This window comes from Cydia splendana, chromosome 19 (assembly GCF_910591565.1).
Source record: "Cydia splendana chromosome 19, ilCydSple1.2, whole genome shotgun sequence".
Taxonomy (NCBI): domain Eukaryota; kingdom Metazoa; phylum Arthropoda; class Insecta; order Lepidoptera; family Tortricidae; genus Cydia; species Cydia splendana.
The window spans coordinates 16,101,737-16,115,704 of record NC_085978.1 but is presented as its reverse complement, the minus strand read 5'-3'; the positions used below and the strand labels follow the sequence as shown (position 1 = coordinate 16,115,704).

The 13,968-nt window shown below is 37.8% G+C and overlaps 1 protein-coding gene across 1 annotated transcript in view; it reads left to right on the top strand.

The window, feature by feature from the left end:
* Positions 1–162: 162 nt before the first annotated feature.
* The window catches only part of LOC134800381 (ubiquitin carboxyl-terminal hydrolase 32), a 79,145-nt gene continuing 65,339 nt past the window's right edge, over positions 163–13,968 (top strand). The window contains exons 1-4 of the mRNA XM_063772881.1: positions 163–393; positions 468–702; positions 1,443–1,761; positions 9,888–10,116. Coding sequence (XP_063628951.1) covers positions 336–393; positions 468–702; positions 1,443–1,761; positions 9,888–10,116 — 841 coding nt within the window. The 5' untranslated portion in view covers positions 163–335. The remainder of the gene's footprint in view (positions 394–467; positions 703–1,442; positions 1,762–9,887; positions 10,117–13,968) is intronic.

Genomic DNA, 13,968 nt, shown 5'->3' with positions numbered 1-13,968 from the left:
GGAATAAATTGATTTAATTATTTAAGTACTTGATTTGGTAGCTCAAAGTATTAAATATTAATTATGTTACAAAATAAGATTATTTTATTTTAATTTGTGTTGATAACAATCACTTAAAAGTACTCTTTCATTGATTTACAGAGTTCGATAACGTGAAACGGAACGTGCAAAATCGGCCAATCGCAAAACCAGTCGGAATGTGGTCGAGGAAAAAAAAATAAAAATATTCAATATGGCTACGGATCATACGACGTGAGCTGTCAGCTGTAATATTTTCTCTTTCTTTGTGTTTATTACCGTTTTAAAAATGTTATGATTGCTGAAAACCCGCGAATATGGGTGCGAAAGACTCAAAACCTTGTTTTATATCTTACGAGGATGCAGTGAAACGAGGTATGCGCGGTGTTCAAAGTTTAGTGCGTCGAAGATGAATTGAGTTTATTTGAATCGCGTATCATTGTTTGCAGTGTCTGATAGCGAGTTGAGGCGTATTCGCGAAGCGTTCAAGAGATGTGCCGGCGCGAACGGGACGTCCTTGAGCTTGGAGGCGTTTGTTCGCGAAGTTTTGAGCGACGGAGTGCCTTATGAGGTCGCGGACTGGCTGTATCAGGCCTGTGGTGGCACCAAGAGAGGAATTGCCTTTAAGGAGCTGCTGTGTGGGATCGTGGTCCTTACTAAGGGGAACATAGAGGAGAAAATCAAGTAAGAATGCCTGTATCCCTATTTTTCTTACTGTACTTTCCCATGATCAGTATCTTACCTCATATTTAAGTTGATTTTCCTGTTAGAGGTGCAATGCAATGTTTACAAATGTTGTGTTGTTGCTGAGACGTGAAGAAAGCTCAAATTATAAGTCAATAACAACTTGATGTAACTTTAATCTGTAAACATAAGTGATATAAACAAACTTAATTGATTGCAAAGTAGTAAATTAAGTTAATGTTTATTGTATTACCTATAAACATTATAATCTTCCTCATCCTTTATCAACATCCTGGCACTGGAAAACCAGTTAATTCCAGTGTTTGATAATTGTAAGTATCATATTGTTTTGGTTATTAACTATGTAAGTTATTAACTTGCTTATGCTGCATTATGTAATGCTTTACACCTCATTTGCATATATTCTATTGTGCTGACAAGACTAATTAATTCACTTTCATATTTATATTCTTAGGTTTGATTGCAAACAATACTTCCACATTTATAGATGAATCAACTTTTTGATGGATAGTTTTGAGTGTCTCTTGCATTACTCAAAATGTCTCTGGAGTTTCCAAGAAATCAGGCATGTAATATACTAGGTTCTGATTATTAGGTTTAACAGTTGGGGCCTTGAATGTACCATAAACTGAAACATAAAAAAGTTGTGGACAGATTTGTGTCAGTCAAAAAGTTGATATGTAATTATAACTTTTAACTCATACAGTCCCTTCTTTCAGATTTTTGTGGACATTATATGTCAACAATCAGGGCGACAATGGCACCTACATATATAAATGGGACTTTGCCAGTGCCCTGCACATGGAAAACATATCTTTACCCTTTACCGGAGCTCATCGTAGTGCTGAAATACTTACCAGCCTGTTCGGACCGAACGACAAAGTGACATTTGAGCAGTTCCGTTCCTGGCTATTGATTCACAAGGACGCAACGGTGCTGTCAAAATGGTTGCTGTCTGGGAAGGCCAATGCGGTACAGGAGCTGGACACACCAACGTTTTATCAAAGCTTGGCTGGAGTCACACATTTGGAGGAGAGGGTATGTGTTGTTATTTTAATGTGTTTTATTTAGGGTTAAGTAGGTTCTGAGGTCTTGGTGAGGCTTGTGATATTAGTGAATTTGTTAAATTAGTAGCAAAATTAGTTTCAACAATGTTAAGACCTCAATTCTGGTTAGGAAAATCCTACAGTCCCTGTTGTTATATGACAAATATAGGGAAACTCCTTCAGTATGACATTCACTTTATTTGTATTTCCCACTGTGTCATATAGAGTCCAAGTAGGGATCGATCAAAGTGGCGTGCTCTTGTGTTGGAGGCCAAGACTCATTTTGGGTCACCGTGCCAACCAAGTAAGTAAGTAAGTAGTAAGTAAGTCATATAGAGTCACTTAATTTATTTATTTTGAGATACAGGTAACATTATTTTTGTCCTAATTTTTATTTATTACCTACAGTCCTACACATCAAGGAGGCACAGGCACTCATTTTTACGAATAATCTCACTTTCCAACACAGAGCAGTAGGCCTTATTTATTATATTAGGCCTGTTTCCCTGTTTTCCTCCACATAAAAGCAATTTGTATTTCAGACATAACTTCCAAGTAACTTGTATTGGTACCATCGCCCACACTGTTAAGTGACAGTTCTTAAACCTTATTACAAAAGGCATAAGGTCCACCAATGGACAGTTAAGAGTGTTCCTGTTTGTACATGCGAGTTCGGGTTTGAACCTACGACTTCGGTTTGAAAGTCGCATCGCACGCCTTATCCATACTCTGCTAACGCTTCTTACGTAAAAAGATTAGCGAGTCAATTCGATTATTATTCGTTTACTTGATTTTCCTTATCTTTAACTAACCTCACCTTTCTCTATCAGTTCTTAACTTTAAGGAAAACCACATATGCTTACCGTAACCGCAAAAATATGCGTAAATCTTGTTTTAACAACATCAAAACCACAATCAAGAGGAAAACATGTGTAAAACCCGTGAAATTATTTACCCATATACAAGATTCTGATACAGAAAATGTCCATTACTGGCGAAGTGACGAAGACGTATTCGAACCCAGGACCAATGTCAGCTATAATATGTATTAAGCTTTTAGGGCCACACGGGATAGTTATACCATTTAGGGTTCTTGCTACGTAAATTGACGACCGGTCTGGCCTAGTGGGTAGTGACCCTGCCTATGAAGCCGATGGTCCCGGGTTCGAATCCTGGTAAGGGCATTTATTTGTATGATGATACCACCAGATATTTGTTCCTGAGTCATGGTTGTTTTCTATTTATTTAAGTATTTATATATTATATATATCGTTGTCTCAGTACCCACAACACAAGCCTTCTTGAGCTTACCGTGGGGCTTAGTCAGTTTGTGTAAAAATGTCCTATAGAATTTATTTATTTTATTATTTATTTTTATTTAAATTGGAAATTCTATAGCGTAAGTATTGAACAATTAATTTAGCTAGGACCCTAGGTTAAAGGTTCTCGCGGGCTTGGTTTCCGCAACTCGACGTTTTGCGTGATGGGTTGCCGGCACTATTCTTGCCAACCCAACTCTACCAAGAAGCCTAGCAGACCCTTGACGTTGCCGACGACTTCTGGGAGAGACCCCGGCGAGCCGAGGTGTTGTGCCCGGTATTCTGCCACCCCTGGGCATTCGAGAATGACTTGGGCGGCTGTCTCCTCTGCCTCCATGCATGCTCTGCAGAGGGGGCTATCTGTAACAGAGTTGGCGTGCAGTCGGCGTGCAACTCCCTTAGGGTATCATCCCTTAGGGTTGGTTCTCTCAACCGCGATTGTCTAGTTTCGAGCATCGATTCTTCCTACCGCAATTATTTAATGTAGGCCTACCTACTAGGTAAGGTAGTAAAATTACCTACACTTTACTTCGATAAAACCTAATCTCTATTAGAGTTGTTTTTCCGTTCAACGGAAAGTAAAATTGTTTGTTTATTAATAGTATTTCTGCCATAGAAACTTAATGTCGTATCTTCATACAAGGTTCATGCATTTACGACCTTTTGGTCTCACGCTAATATATTTTTCCTCCGTTCTAATTGATATTACTCAAGAGTTTCTCAGGAAAGTAGTTTCCTTATCAACACTTCACAAGTTGTGTTTAACATATAAATAAACCGGTACTTACATCAGTTGGTACTTATGGCGTTATTCATGGTTGACGAAAGTCTGTCAAACTTAAAATGCGGTTGATAGTAACAATCATCCTTTGCTATACTCTGTATCTTTAGGTATTTAAATAAAAGTAAACAAAATCTACCCTCAAATGGCTCCTTAAGCTAGTTGAGTAGATGAAAACATTACATGATCAAATAATTTAGGTTGAAGTCAGGTCGTTCAGTGACTGATCCAGGCGGTTTTGTATTTGGTTGGTTAACCAATAAATGTTGTAACTACCCGAAAATGTACAAATTGTTTGTTTACTTTTATTTAAATACCTAAAGATGCAGATTATAGTTCACTAGCTGTCCCTGGAAGTACAGTCAGCGTCAAAAGTAAGGCCGAGCATTATTGCGATCTCCGTCAATTTATAGGATGACAGATAATATCGGCGCCATATTTAAAGTTAATCAGTTCGTTTGCGTGCGTTACAACCCGTCTTAGCCGAGCATGCAAATGCCCTAGATACAGGCTTAGCCTAGTTAAAAGCCTAATAGACATGTTATAAGCAATAAAGATTATGATTATGATTATGATTTTATAAATTTCATTATACATGTTCCACACTGTTCATTGATAATTCATAAATCTTATTGTGCATAGATAAAGATAATATCTGGCGTTATTAGTGTTATTAGAGCATCCATAATATATCGGACAATTCTCAACACCGGTACCAAAATCCAAATCCAATGTTAGTCGTCTATACTCTATACAATTCCCAGCGAGCTAGCGGTATAGCCGGGGGTCGTGGCGAGCTAAATTTTAAACAGAAATATAATTTCAGAGTTATTGAGGTAAAACGTTAAAACCCACGCGAAGGCCACTTTCGTACAATAATTTATTTATATTTTGTATCGTATCGTATCGCAAGATTCGCGCAGTGCGCGATATCTTTTGTTTTTTTTTTTAGTTCTTGTAGGCTTTATTTCCTCTGTTAAAGGGCATTCTCAAATAAATTTGAGCGCTTTAGTCGTTTATATCTGATTGAGACTGAACAAGTAATAACTATTGCAGACACAGTTAATCCTGTTGTTGTAGAAGTCATAGATGTTCTTAGTGTCATATCTGTTAAGCAATTGACCGTGCACCGATGAGTCGTTCTCTAATTGGCTTAAACTGTGTTTTATGGATAGATTACACACCGCGAGTCACTGTCCGGAGACAGGCCTGGTCTGATCCACACAGTCACAATATATCTTTTTAAGCACTAGAAATTTCAAAATATCTCTCTAGTCTCTTATTAAACCTTTTGGGCGCCAGGAACATCTTCGGCGTTCAAAAAGAATTTACGCATCGTGAGTAGTCGTGCCCACAGCGCTAAAAACATATAGAATTGCTACGCTGTCAACCTTTATGCTTTGAAGCAAGGCTTGCATTGGCACGCATTATGTAGATGCAAGTTTTTTCACCCTCAGCAGGTGTGGCTCACTCCGCGATTTCGTCACTTTGCTACAGGTAGCTAAAAGTACATCCATTCGACACCAATTTTGGGGAAAGCCATAAGCCGTGCGTGGCGCTGTCGCCACCTAGCGGCCATATCTGTCCTGATCGTAACAGACGCGTTTTGTTAGAGAGTGAGTCTTCTGTACCTAGTACTATTATCTATTCTGTGCCCTCAGGTATAATACAACATACAGACACACAGACGCGGCGCGGGACCTTGTTTGATAATGTGTAGTGATTATCATGGATTAATTTATTATTATTAGACGTGCTAAGTCTAGGACAATATCGTGATTCGACTTTGATAGCTCATGTAGATGACGATGTACTGTTCCGTAAGATGCGGTAAATCTGCAAGTCAAATGTAGGGATTGCAATCCGGTCCGGCGGATCCGGTAATCCGGCCGGATCCGGCAATTTTTAAGAGGTACCGGATCCGGTTGAAATCACCGGATCCGGACCGGATCCGGGAAAATAGAAAAAAAGACCGCACACAGCACCCACTGTGCGTTTTAGGTGAGATAAAGGCGACGGATGGAAAAAAGAAGTTAAACAGAATAAAGAACGAATGAAAAAGTCAAAAGATTTAGTAAAATAAGAACATATTTAATATGACGATGATTGAACAGAAGAGGATTTCCTCTTCTTTCATGTTGGTGGCACAAATCGGCACAATACGACGATTACTTATATACTTAGAAGTAAGCATTAAAGGATGGAGATGTTATGGAAGGCATTTGTAACGACCGGTCTGGCCTAGTGGGTAGTGACCATTCGGTGACCCTGCCTATGAAGCCGATGGTCCTGGGTTTGAATCCCGGTAAGGTTATTTATTTGTGCGATGAACAAAGATATTTGTTTTGAGTCATGGGTGTTTTCTATGTATATAAGCATTTATTTATCGATCTATGTACTATACGTATACAGGGTGAAATTTAATTCACTGGCCAAATTGAAACACCCGAAAGAACTCGAAAAAATATTAAACACGTGTTTTTTCTTTTAATACCGCTCAGTACATTTTTTTCGAAATAACTCATCATCAAGTTGTCCTAAAAACCTCGTACGTTATGGTGAACCGACAACTACCCACTACACCCGCTTCTCTCTTATCAGTTAAGGTCATTGACACCCCGCCCCTCCCGCTGTTTGCAATAGCCTCACCAATTATGAACCCTATTGCAGCGAGATAAGACGCTTACCTACATAAGTTGCTAATTTTTCCTTCATACTTTAACGGGCTTAGAGCCGTCAAAATGCAAAGGCAACCCATTTTTAATCTAAAATATTATTTCTGACTAATGATTATTAACAAAACGTCCGTGGCTTAAAAACAATGAGTAAAAACTAGGTCAGGAATCTTTGCATTCAGGCGTATTTAAAAAATTTAATCATCTTATGTACTTACATTTGATTAAAAGTCGACGCAATTAACGAAAGTCCCGAGTACGAGATGGTACTCTTGGATTCAATCCTTGTCTGCGAAGGCGTGGAACTGATTCCATTTCGTATAATCTTTGTGCACCACGTAAACACTCACCACTTAATAAATAACACCGTACCATTTCCTAATATTCCCGGTTCGAAAACATTTTTTTAAACCTTAGTACGCGCGCGATTATTATTTTAAGGTTGGCGAGTGACGAGTGACTAATCATTTATGCTAACCGTTATGTTTACCGCTAGCGCGGAATGGTTTAGACTACCCTCGAAATTGATAAACCTGCCTACCATCGCCAACACTAACTAGGTGGACTATTGCAACGATTATAAGGTTTAGTGAAGGTCAGATAAGGGTTTTGCTGATGTTGTTGTTAAAACCTACTATTAGGTTTGTTTACATTTGTGGTAATAGGGTGACCACGACTCGTGGAAAGTATTTAAAAATTGTAAAATGAAAATTTAAAAAAAATGTACTCTTTTTTTTCGCTAAATAGATTCCTTAAGTGTAACCTAGTGCCTGGAATGAATATGGCCAGTGATTTAAATTTCACCCTGTATATCGTCGCCTAGTAGTACTACCTAGAGCTAGTACCCATAGTACAAGCTTTGCTTGGTTTGGGGCTATGACTAGGTCGATCTGTATAAGATTGTCCCCAAATATTTATTCATGAATTATTTAATTATTTGTGATTTAGGCTATAAAACTATGTACACGGATAAAAAATGAAAGCAAGATAATATTGAAGCGCATTTTATATTTACATTTGGTTAAAAGTAAAATATCTTGTTATTAGAATGGACATCAGAGTTATAAAATAATTCCATCAAATAACAGTTACGATAACTTGTCCTTTCAAGGAGTTCTCCAATTCCCATCCCATAATTATCCCATTAACAGGCTTTGGAATCTAATCAAACTTATAATTTTATTGTAAACGTAAATTAGAGCAGAAATTAATAAATGACTTAGATTTCAAGTTTTATTTTTAAATTGAGATTGACATTGTGACACTTTTTAATACTTAGTTTTATTTTATTTAGTGTGCTCGAGAAACTGAAAACGTGAAAAATAGAGATACTAATCCTAAAAATACGTGTGATACCTCATTATATTCGTCATGATGCCTAGAAAAATGTATTCGAAGCGCGTATTAGCACACAAAAAATATCAAAAGTTATAAACAAAAAAAGTAGATATTTTTTATTTCCCCAATATCTCAAAAAGTATTAATATTTAAGAAACCAAAATTAATATTATAAAAGAGGAGGATATTTCCTATAAAACATTCCATACTTTCAGAACCGTATCTCACGTATTTTTAGGATTAGTATCTCTATTTTTCGCCGTTTTCAGTTTCTCGAGTACACTATGTTAAAAAGTTATGTCTTGTTAACTTTAAATTGTTGTTTTATGAATACATTTGTAAAAATACCCTTTGTTTCTCATATAACGCATAAAACTTGAAAAATGTCATTTAATTAACTTTAATATCCTTATACCTAACCGGATCCGGTCCGGCCGGATCCGGCCGGATTGGAGCCAAAATCCGGCCGGATCCGGCCGGATTGAAAATCAATCCGGTTTGCAATCCCTAGTCAAATGTAACGTTTGACGATTCAGTTATCTCAAAACATGACTGATTAATGACATGACAGTGAGAGAACTATCAAATTCACATGTCGCGGTTTCTTCTCAGACACATCTTATATTAGTTATATTATTTATTGTAGTATTTGATACTATGATACGCGGCTACTTATCCAGAACGCAATAGCGTTTCTACTATCATATTATCTTCATATAGATGCCACACATTGAAATTAACATCTAAATACAGTTATCGATTGATTCCAAATCGATTGAAGTCTATAATTATTTTATCAGGTGATCCTTTAAGTACGTAAATAAGCTTGACCTTGTTTATATTAGCCAATCGCAGATAGTGTGTTAATGTGTGTTTGAGCGTGGCCTAAATTTCTAGTCTAAGCGAACTGAAATCGCGTACTATGCAATTTGATGCCTAAAAATACATGTGCGGAATTGTACGATATGACGGGTGGCGAAGATAGGTTATTTTAGGTTTTTCTTTTAATACTATTTTTACACACTATTTTTATCGCGAATGCAATGGATAGCTATTTCTTGATATAATTAGTGTTTTAATATTTTACTTTGCACCAACGGCAAAGTTAGAGTTCCCTATGGTACTTTTACCAACCCTGATTTTCAATGAATGACAACATTGATAACGGGTTTTTTTTATATAAGCTAATGATGATGACACGTTAGGATTTAACTGAGAACATTACCACTCATTGAACCTTTGGCCTTTCAAGACGTCATACTATAACCATGCCGACGGAAAGCCGTGCCTCTAGACGCCTCGCCGACGTCATACAAACGTCAGTTATTACTGATCAGACTCTCAAATAACCCTGACTACAAGTACCTACTCTTTCTGTACTCGTTATTTTTCTACTAAGTATTTGCGTAGCGTGAACGTCACAGACTTTAATTGTTGATCCATCTAAGGTTCAAGCTAATTTGGTTGTCGATACTGCGGTATGGAATGTCCAATGTAAAGTAAACCCTAAATGGCTCAAGAATTAAAGTCCTTGACTGTACTAGGTACAGTGCCTAGGCAATAAGGGTGGCTACCGGTAACAAAGACTCTGACTAAAATACCAATATCTCAATCCTGCAATGGAATTCTTCTTGGTGTCCCTAGAATAAAATGAAGTACATAAAAATGCCTATGCCAAGAGGCACAGCGAACTTCGGGACATTTTGTAGTTTAGAAAAGAACGATAATATAATTTTAATATAATAACCGTTGTATTGTACCCAAGGATCGGAAATAAATGGCTATGTAAATATAGAGTTATAGACATAAAAATACCTACTTAATGACCTAACTCTCAACTCTATCGGTTTTTGGACCAGGATCCAGGACCAGGATAAGTTGCCCTTGGCGACTGCAATATTTTGCGCTACTTAACATTTACACGTCTTAGTTAGTATCACACTGGCGCCTAATTCCGTGGAACGTCCTTTGCCTACAACAAAACTAACCCAACACCATCTTTCAGGACATAATCGAGCTAGAGAAATGCTTCTGGTCGCTCCGCAACTCCGCGCCCACGGGCCAGCTGGACAGCGAGAGTCTCGCCCCCCTTCTATCCCACCCGCTGCCCAAGGCGGCCGTGGCTGGCGTGTTCTTGGCCTTCGACGAGAACAGAGACGGCCACGTCGACTTCAAGGAGCTCTGCTGCGGGCTCAGCGCCGCCTGCAGGGGCCCGAGGACAGAGAGGCTCAAATGTAAGTACACACACATTTGTGCGCAGGGGTGCTAACCTAATAAGTTTTCTGACACTTAGACTTAATAATCTGGCTTAACTTTTAACGATTTTATAACATATCAAGGGTGAAATGTTAGTTTTCAGACAGAATAGGTGTTTTCATATTTAATTGTAACCATCCGCAGTCTTTCCTGTACAATTTTTAGTTTGGTACTAAACGTTTTTTTAAGTTGTCTCATTTAATCTACAACCTTTTTTTGGAGCATTACAGAATTGTCGGTACCTACAAGAACTATTAGTTCAAATGATAAACACTAACGCTGTACCGTATCTCATTGCAATACAGTCTAGAATTGGCCAGCACGACAAAATTGTCACACAGACATATTTGCCGTAACGTCACTAAGCAAGCAGTGACGTGGGCAGTAATTTTGTGACAAGTAAACAATCAGTAGTCTTTATTTAGGCTGTTGTACGATTGTGAACTCAAATGTTATGGCAATAAAGATTATAATAAAGATGAGTTTAAATTTACCTTTTTTTGGTCGGTAGGAATAATTGTTTATAATTTATATGCTTATTACGACATAGCAATTGACAAAGTGTAGTGTAAAAAGCGGCATACCTAAATACATAACAGTTGCTTTTAACTTGTGTCGCGAATGTACCGATTACTTTGACTGTCAGTGAGAAACAATTTCAGGTTTTTTTTATTAGGTGTGGTTGTTTGTAACAAGTTTAACAACATTTAAAAAAATCTTTATGAAATATTAATGACAAGAGTTACAAACTTTAAATCGTTTGTTTCCTTGCTGAGTTAGCACCAGACATAGTAAACTAAAAAGAGGGTCATAAAACTCATAAGTAGCATAACTTGCACATGGAGTAATATCAAATCAAACGCAGATTTTTTAATCTTCAAAGGCCGCTAGACACTTAGTTCTACACGGTTGCTAAAAGATATCTACATTCCCGTTGCCAGGGAGGTTTTGGGATTATACTAAGCAACTTTTACTATGGGACCAAACTTGAAATCGCAAAAAAAATTACCCTCCCATAGAAAATGGACCAGACAAATTTATTTTCGCGATTACGGGGTTGGTCCCATAATAAAAGTTGCTCAGTATAATCCCAAAACCTACTCCCTGGCAACGGGAATGCACTTATTTTTTAGCCACCCTGTATATTTCCCACATACGGCACTTCAAACATGTGTTCTTTGCCTGGCAATGGGAAAGTAGCTATTTTTAGCCACCCAGATCACGTCACTTCAGTACAATTTGTGACATATATATACCTACTACAAATTCTGTGTCTTGGGATCGTGACTAACACAAAAAAAATCGAAAACATCACAACAAACATTATTATAGATTGATTCATAAGATCTGGCGTGATGTTCTTACAAGTAGTACTAAAAAAATAATAGTTTTCTTTCCCTTATACGGGACAATAGTGTCCCGGACAGGGAGGCGTGAGCGAAGCCGATGCCAACACGACTACTACTGACTACTGATAATCTTGTTGCAAATATGTAAGGTCTAAAAAAAATTTGGCTGTTTCATACATTTCGGCTGGTCCATTTTCTATGGGAGGGTAAATTTTTTTCGCGATTTCGGGTTTAGCCCCATAGTAAAAGTTGCTCAGTCTAATACCAAAACTTCCCTGGCAACGGGAGTGCACTTATTTTTTAGCCACCCTGTATATTTCCCACATTCGGCACTTCAAACATTTTTGAAATGTCAGCCTGGTAAAGGGTAACGTCACGTATAAAACTTTTTTTAGACATGCCATAAAACGTTATGCCAAAAATAGTTAAGCAAACAAGTTACGAGTCTCAGTTATCAGTTAATTGCAAATAGATGACGTAGCAAGATGTATAATAAAGAACATAAGAGTATATATCGTTAAGGTGAAAGAGAGGCTCTCAGCTACGGTCAGAGCGCGTATCCTCAGATACTTCGGACATGTGACGCGACGTGGAGAGCAGGCCATGGAGAGACTTGTTGTCCAGGGACGGGTCAATGGCTGTAGGTCAAGAGGACGTTCCCCAATGCGTTGGACGGATCAGATAAAAGCCCTTACCAACACCCCACTTAACACATGTGCCAGAGAAGCATCTGCCAGGGAGAACTGGCGTAGAATCGTTCGTCGTTCAACGTGACCACGACTGCTCTGTCAAGAGTAATTCGACGGAGAAGAAGATATATCGTTAACACACTTTCACAACGGAATTCACTTCGTTCTTCGTCATTCAAGAGCAATAAAACGGGTCACATTTTCATACAATTTGATCCATTTTCACTGCGAGTGTAGTATACAGTCATCAGATATAGGAGCGGCCAAGGTGCTGACACATATCTGAACACGGCTCTATTATCAAAGCGCTAGAGCGCGTGTTCAGATATTTTTGAGCACCTCGGCCGCTCCTATATGTATGGCAACTATACTATCAAAAGCAGAAGTTGTGAAGTGAACGACAGTGTTCAAAATGTACATGCTCGTACTCAACATATTTTATTCAAATGACAAAATGGCGTAAAAAACAATGGCCACGCCAAAACGCGACTTCCCTCGTTTGTTGTCGTTTCGTAAGCGACACTCGTAACATAAGTTACCGGTGAGACAATAGGCGGGTGACCCCCGGCCCTGACCGCCAAAACACGAGTGTATGGACGACCTTGCCTTGGATGGCCGGCAGGGTTAAGAACATGGCCATGCATGTTATTAAAAACCTGTGAAACTATTTTTTTTATTTTTTGGATTTTTTTTATATACGCTTTGATTATAATTGGGTAAATAATTATTTCACACCCTGCACGAAATCAAGCACCAGATCATTATTAGAAAAACATAGATAGCAGTTATTTTTAAATACAATTTCTATTTAATAAATCGGATCGAAGTATACAGGGTGGAACATTTCTAGAGACTGAGCTGAACGAATAGTGTTATCTAAGTGATCTACAATACTATAATCGTAAAGCTGGATTAAAAAGTGAAACAAAATGATTAAATTAAATATTTTTATATCAGTGACAACCCTACAAAGTTATTTACATTTTAAATTGACACATGTCATACATTCAATAGGATCTACTTGCTAGGGTTGAAACACCCTATTTTCGCACTAATGTTTAACAAACTGTATCTCAAAAACGGTTAGAAATATTAACGTGATTAATAAGTGAAAATTAAAGTGCGTAGCCTGAACAATTCCCAGTTTGCATAAAAGTCCTTCGTTCTTAGGTGAGTTGACTGTGACGTCACTACACACGTTTTCATATAAATTCCATATTAGCAAATTTGACAGTTCTAAAAAAGAAGCTGATTTGACTAGTAGGAAAGTAGCCAATTATGTAAGACATTAGGCTAAATTTTTAATCGACTTAGCGCCATTTGCACCATCCCACTAACCCGTGTCAAATTGTACTGGTAACCACGGTAACTTCAAGTTTAACCGGTTAAACCCGGGTTAAAGGGATGGTGCAAGATGGTGCCTTAAGGAACGTTTCTATTAAAAATCCGTAATCATGGCACCATAGCGCGCTATGTCCGCCAATTGGGTCTGAAAAAATAACTAAACTTGCGGGCCCGAGAAATCAAAACGGAAGCCTACATGCCCCGCCGGTCAAAAAGTTTGGAACAATGGAGTGGTGGCTGGTGACGACTTAAGATAAATTTGATTTGCTATTAATAATTAAATATTCTAGGCTAAAATTATTATTTATTTATTTTATTTTATTTTTATTACATACATGGAAAACCAACAGCTATAAACATTTCTAAAAACTACAATAGATTTACAAAGCCAATTACAGGTTCTCACTTATAAAAATTAAGTAGGTACATATACAAAGAACACTAGTGA